Source organism: Phanerochaete carnosa, assembly GCF_000300595.1.
Source record: "Phanerochaete carnosa HHB-10118-sp unplaced genomic scaffold PHACAscaffold_11, whole genome shotgun sequence".
In the NCBI taxonomy this organism is placed as follows: domain Eukaryota; kingdom Fungi; phylum Basidiomycota; class Agaricomycetes; order Polyporales; family Phanerochaetaceae; genus Phanerochaete; species Phanerochaete carnosa.
In genome coordinates, this window is record NW_006767638.1 from 812,149 (window position 1) to 818,714 (window position 6,566).

Below are 6,566 nucleotides of genomic sequence, written 5' to 3' on the forward strand. Positions count from 1 at the left end.
GCATACACGCATTTACTAACTCTGCCACAGGCTTGGGCGTCACTTACAACACTCCTTCTCCGAGCACCGCTGGCACCCATCTGCTAGAATACCACATCACCGCACCTACTCCTCGCATCTCCCACCCGCACATCTTTACTGCTCGTCTCTGGCTTCGACCCACCCTCACCATTGAGGACCTCAAACGAGTGGACTGGGCGGCATTCGAAGATGCACTTCTCTCCCTTGACCCTTTACCCGACATCGAACTCGTCGTCGAGCATCGTGAAGGCGCAGACGGCGCACGAGTTATATTTGGGTGGCTTCTCTCCAACATACTCCCCCACAACTCGCCGGAGCGGAATGGCGTTGCACCTTCGTGCATGATCCTCTCTAGAGCATATGAGAATGGTAAGCTTGATGTGAAGATGACGTTGACGGATCGGTGGTATGAGTGGCGGTGGTGCGATTATCTCACAATGAAGGAAGTTCTCAAGGAGGCGGATGTGCACGAAGTGGAAGGAAAATTGATCAGGCTCAGTCCGGAGGAGGTGTTGAAGGTTTTGTTTTGCGATAGCGAGGAGGAAAGAAAACTTGTACTCGAGGAGTCAGCACAGGCGAGGCAGTCGGTGGCTGAGGGTGAACGTTGTGAACAGGAGGGGCACTGAGAGCGGTCCGAGTCGTTGCTAACACTAATATTTCGACATGGCCAGAAAATTCGCTAGGGTCAATTGCTGAGCATTTATTCGGATCAGCATTGTACTATTCGTGCCATCTATCATCTACCCTCATCCTGTACTTCCCCCGTCTAGCCCTGATAAATACTTCTCAACACCCGTCCACTCTGTCTGAAGCGTGCAAAGTCATGTTCGAGGCCGTCCTATAGTTATTTTGTCAGCTAGTATCGGGACAAAACGTATCAACGACCCCCATTGGGCTGAGAAACTCACCCGGTTGACCAAAGCTTTGAGTATATGCGCAATGCCCTTTCCCTCGCACGCATCTGACTCGCTAACAGAGAGATGTACCTCTGATTCACCACGCTTGAACATGATCCCTGGTGTCGGATTATCCTATAAACGCATGCATCAGCTCTCTTCCACAAACGTACATGACGACAAGGATACTCACACAGTTGTTCTCCGCCCTAAGCGCCCTCATGTCGCATATCGTCGTCGCCTTGCAGCTGTCGTCGCACGCCTGCACGTCCCCACCGCGACTGATGAACGTGTTGAATATCTGGAATGCTGTGTCGTTCGCTGCGAAGACCTCGGTGAGATTGTGCCAAAACGCGGCGTCGAGCGGCGCGCTGGCAGGCAAGGGCGGTGTCACCAACGGGCCATACGTCGCGCGTGCGCTGTAGTAGAGGTCCCACTGCGGCGGAGTGGATTGGAAATTCGGTGCAGAAATGTTTGCTGAAGGAGTGTAGAATGAATTCTTGTAGCTGAGGAGCATGGTGAGGGAGAGACTCACTGATGTACACCCGCATGTCCATGACTTCGAACGTGTCCGGGTCGATGTCATAGATCTTGAACGCGGGATTGCCGCCTCGTCAAATATATGTTTTCAGCTGTACACCACACGCAATACTTGGATGGGACACGTACTTGTAGGCGTCAGTGCCGGCGCGATGAACGCGATGCTCGTCGCCGTAGACGCCGTCTGGTCGTTGTAATCTGAGTACGCGATCTCGAATTGGTCCTACTCGTGACAGTAAGCGTCGCACCAAAGCCTCACAAAGATCGAGAAACGCACCTTGTGACTGTGTCCGAAGAACTGTGCTGCGATCGTGTTCTTATACCGCTGAGTGATCTGGTCGTAGTAGTTCGACTACGTGGTGGCAGCAAGATTCCCATTAGGTACTATACGTGTGTACGCCGGACGGGACTTACCTGGTCGTTCAACGCATCCTCCTTGCCCATCGGCATGTGCCCAATGATGAAAGCACGCTGGCCAGCGTCTTCTGCGGCCTGGAGCTCTTGCACCATGAACGCGAGCAGGCCATTCGGGTCGGGCCTGTTCGCCAAATAACGATTCAGTGGCAATCGTAGGTACACCAATGAAAAGAAAACGCACTGCTGAGTGTCGCTGTCATACACCCAAAAGCTGTAAGAGAGATTAGTACCTGATGTGCGTTCGACGCGTAGCGGCATGCTTACTTCTGCTTGTACCAGTACTGCGTATTGACTGAGATGATACTGTTGGACTCGTTAACATCCTCACGCATGGCACGGTAGATGATAAAATCACCGCAAATCCATACCGGGTGCCACGACCGAATAGCTCCCGGAGGTTTGATCCTCTTGCGATGCGGCGATAGCGCCTATCCATTGCTATAGTCATCGTTTCTTAGGTAACCGATACTTTTGTACGAGGGGTGCCACGAAGACGTACAGCCCATCCGGCACTCTGTGTGTCAAATACCCATTGCGAGTCGATCGTCGTAGTTGTGGTATTTCGCGGGAACGAGTTCACCGGAACAGAGTCGTGGTTCCCTAGCATGCAAATGTGCTTTAGCCAATTTGACAATCTACAAAGTTGCAATATAACGAACCAATGGCAGGGAAGATTGGCGCTTTCAACTTAGAAGCCATTTCGGCGTTGAAAGCCTCAAGATCGTTGGTGACTTCTCTGTAGCGTAAGATGAACAAGGCGGAAATCACCTAGTTCTCACAATGGCACTGACGTTTTGTTTACCAGCCATACAGCACCTGCGCACGCTTAGTCGTCAGTGTCTGCTGCAGAATACAGGGAGGAAAGCCGACCTTCCACCACATCCCCAGTGAATAGCGTAAAGTTGGCGGTAGAGCCGAATTGTTGAGCTGCTTCAAGCATCGAGTCGGCCAAGGTCACCGGTGAGTCACAGTGTGAGTTGCCGTTGGGGCCTGCAGGCTCCGTCAGGGGACCCGTTTCATCCGCAAAGTTCCTGCAACAGATGGGCTTCGTGCAATTCGCCTCTGAGCCGACCTACCCAATCTTTGGCGTCAGCCTCAATATCATCGGACGGACGCAAGGAGACTCCGTACAGTGTAGAATCTGTCGATGTGCACGTCGCTGATGTGAATGACCTGGAAAGGCGGCTTTCCAGTAGACTCGAAAACTTTCGGGTTGGTAGGCGCTGTCTTCGGGAACGGCACGGTGAAGGCGTTCACGGGTGGTGGATTACACAACCCGAACACGGCGTCACACAACTTGGTCGCGGTCTGGCCGGTGGCGGAGATCTGACGGAGGTCATGCGCGAGTATAGGACCTTCTTCCCCGATAACGCCTTGGCAGACGTCCGGGTCTTCCAACTGTGCGTGCGTCAAACGTCAATGAACTCGTGAGACGATACAGGACGAGGGGAGTGTGCGTACGCCAAAGTCGTCGCAGACAGAGACGATGGTGTCCACGAACGCGTCGTTGCCGAGATGCGCGAGTGTCTGCAGCGGGATGAGGAGTAGATGGCACGACGCGCAGTCCGTGGCATTCTGGAGGGCGCTCTCGATCTCACTTAGCAGGTCGCCAGATGCACCATGCAACAGAGCGAGTAGTAACAGGGTGCCGAATAGTCCTTTGAAGAACATCTTTGTAAGTCGATGGAGGCTTCGCGTCTGGCATACGAGATGCGACTTTGGCTTCTTATATCGTTGCTAGTGTCCTGTTGACAACACAATGATGAGTGTAAGACCCGAAAGAAGGGCATTTTGAACGCGAATCGCACCTTGAGGCGACACGTTCGTAGGCGTGTGAGCCTCAAATACTCCTCTCATCCCGCGGCATAAGGTCGGTGTACTATCCTAAGTCGAGCCTACCCACGACTCGTCGCAAGAAGCACACGATATTCGAAAAAGGTGATAAGGTTTAACGGCTTGAGTGAATCCTTGGTGGAGATCCTCAATGCCAGCCTGATCGAACGTGCTGGGCCCATCATTGCTGCCAGCATAGAGAGCTTCAGCGTTTCTGAGTAGACAAGCCTGCGCTGGGAGTACCGCATGGTATGCAAGAAAGAAATTGAACATTTGTACTGCATGAGCCGCCTGTGCCCCACAAACATCGACTTCAAAGCTGCCGGGCCCTGCGTATCGACTCCGCAACCGCATCTGACTCGGATAGTGCAATCGAGACGCAAACAAGCAATGTTACCTGGACATATATGCCTTCTCTAGAGTCAGCATACAGTCTGTGATTCGCAGCCCAACGACATGCGTCAAAAACAGAATAGCTGATTTACCAGGGCGCACCGAAGGCAGTTTGCGGACTACAGGTGATCGCGGTCGGTTTGCAAGTGCCCGGGAGACACGCCATCTGTGTATGCGGTGTGCTGTGAAATCATGTTCACATACAACTGAGACGGCTTTACACGATGTCCTAAGACTCGCGCGAGACTTACCCTGCCTTCGCTCCATTACGTACCCACACCAGAACAAAACAGCCCAACGATCTCCCGCTCGGATTTTGGCAGTTCTCTCGGCTCGAACTTGAGCACAAACCACCGATTCCGCTGAGGGCGCTGGTACTCGAATCCTACCCATCGACTTTGCCACACAGCTGTTAGATTTGTAGTATATGTACAAGGAAAAATTCGCGTACACAATTTTGAACCAGTCCTGCAGTTGCCTCACACATTCTTCGATGGTCGTTAAATCCCAGGGGAAAGCACGCGAGACCTCCAGGCCGAGATAGTGGAGGCTATCCTTGAGGCTATCAGAGTACACCTTCTGCTCCATACTACGATGGTGCTATAAGGTGAGTCGCGGCATTTATGAACGTGCTAACTTATTACACGCACTGCATAGCCAGGGACCGGCAAACATCCTTTGCGACCAGCCCTCTTCTGTTCAGCATGCGAACGATCTCGAACGGCGAGTCGACGTTTATAGTTTCGATGGGTGGAAAGGAGGCGAACGTCCGTAAGGCGATGGGATGGTCGTCAAGGGTTTCTGAGGGTGGGGTCTGCCTTAGATCTTGGTCAACGGGACGTAGATACGCCAACTCTTCCTGGGAGGGGTCAATAATGCCACCACGATGCAGAGGCTTGAAGGCGATGTGCGAGAAGATTGTACTCGGGACGATGGGGCCCTCGTCAGGCGAAACATCAAAGTGCGGGCTCTTGACGGTGTCATTGTAGCTTAACGATGACCAAGTCACCATTGCATCCTCCATATAACGACCTACAAACAAGTTCCTTTCGTATTCAATGTTAGGCAGACGCGTAGGCTACTTACGATTCTCCCGCAGTCGCGCTTTCCCGCATTGCGGGTGCGTACATGTCCAAGCGTGCCTTGCACACTCCAAAGCTATGGCCTTATATTCTATGTCTTTGAGAGGTTCATAGGTAGTCGTGCCTAGTCCGTTAGCCCGGAGAAGGCGCATCCAGCCCGCGTCTGTAAGTTTATCGTAGAACACTGAGGTCCTCTTGCAAAGGAGATAGAAGCAGGCCGTTCCAAGGAAATCATGAGGGCCAAAAGAATCCTTGATCATCAAGAGCAATTCGTTGGGCAGGTCCAAGAGGCTCTTGGGACGCGACAACATGATGGCAAGTCAGAGACCGTGAGACAACACGAGACTGGTGTAACATTGAAGTAAACGCGTGTGCAAATAGGCGTCCATAACGCGGGCAGTTGACGCGTCAGCGCTTCAGCACGCGTCCGATGCCAGTGTGCGACTCGGCCTGATCCCGGGGCTATCCTCCTGCCAGCCTCAAATAAGGACTTTCTGGCGTTTCGCGCGTTTGATTCTCTCCGATCACTGTCGCCCTTTGCTTCCTCTCCCTTGCTATGTCATACTAGTTAGTCGTGACCATCGACAATGGTGCCTGAGGCCTCCCGCCTCGCGAAATGACCATCCAACCCATCCCAAGATTATAATTAGACTCGAATGCAAATCCAATTATGCACAACTAGGTGCCTCAAGGCTTGTGTCTTGAAACCTCGCTTGAAACAATTAGCCTCACCCAAAGGTCACACATCTGAAGACCGTCGGCCTCATAGTGTGAACTTAAAAAAAGCGCACGTCAAGGGTTCTGCTGACTGGCAGAAGCCCCCGAAACTGAAGGTAGATCTGCTGCATTCAAAGCATGCTAGTTTATATGACTTGGGTGTATGTACTAATTCTTGCACGGCTGCAGTGTTGCTGGCCACGCCATGGCCCACGCCTTCAGTCAAATGCAGAACATTGATCATTTGAGCTTTAGATGGCCAGCATCATCCTGCCAAAGGTATTTATAGTGAAATAATTTTTTTAACTGCTATGGCCATCCATCCTTATACCTATCAACATGATCACAGACATCCTCTAATAGTTCCTTGTACTCAAACCAACTCACAACAATATTAGCCCAGGCAAAGAGAGGTCTCCACATGTGCAAACTCTAGTCCAATTACTTTAAAGAATAAGAAGTAAGTCTGTGAGTATCTGGCGACTGGAATAAACTCACGTTAGCTGAAACCATGAGCCAACCCTGTTGGCTGCAAAGAGGACATTTTGATGCATCCAAAGGCAGGAATATGTCATCTGAGCATCAGGAAAATACTTAGGTCCACAATGCTACAGAGTGCTACAGGAGCACTTTGAGCACTATGGCCAAAGTCCCATTTCTTGATGAG

General features: G+C 51.8%; 2 protein-coding genes across 2 annotated transcripts; both read right to left on the bottom strand.

Moving 5' to 3' along the window:
- Nucleotides 1-673: 673 nt before the first annotated feature.
- Nucleotides 674-3,555, bottom strand: PHACADRAFT_263949 (uncharacterized protein). The gene is made up of 16 exons (XM_007400796.1): nt 3,336-3,555; nt 3,006-3,272; nt 2,745-2,946; nt 2,666-2,690; nt 2,534-2,610; nt 2,374-2,474; nt 2,230-2,312; nt 2,139-2,177; nt 2,056-2,085; nt 1,872-1,995; nt 1,735-1,809; nt 1,587-1,680; nt 1,453-1,527; nt 1,111-1,394; nt 930-1,052; nt 674-859 (listed from the first exon to the last, which is right to left on the bottom strand). The coding sequence occupies exons 1-16, from the start codon at nt 3,543-3,545 to the stop codon at nt 788-790; spliced, it is 1,881 nt and encodes a 626-aa protein (XP_007400858.1). The 5' UTR covers nt 3,546-3,555; the 3' UTR covers nt 674-787.
- Nucleotides 3,556-4,350: 795 nt separating this feature from the next.
- Nucleotides 4,351-5,131, bottom strand: PHACADRAFT_263955 (uncharacterized protein). The gene is made up of 3 exons (XM_007400797.1): nt 4,751-5,131; nt 4,552-4,689; nt 4,351-4,496 (listed from the first exon to the last, which is right to left on the bottom strand). Exons 1-3 carry the CDS (start codon nt 5,122-5,124, stop codon nt 4,367-4,369), a joined length of 642 nt encoding a protein of 213 aa, XP_007400859.1. The 5' UTR covers nt 5,125-5,131; the 3' UTR covers nt 4,351-4,366.
- Between the last annotated feature and the right edge of the window lie 1,435 nt (nt 5,132-6,566).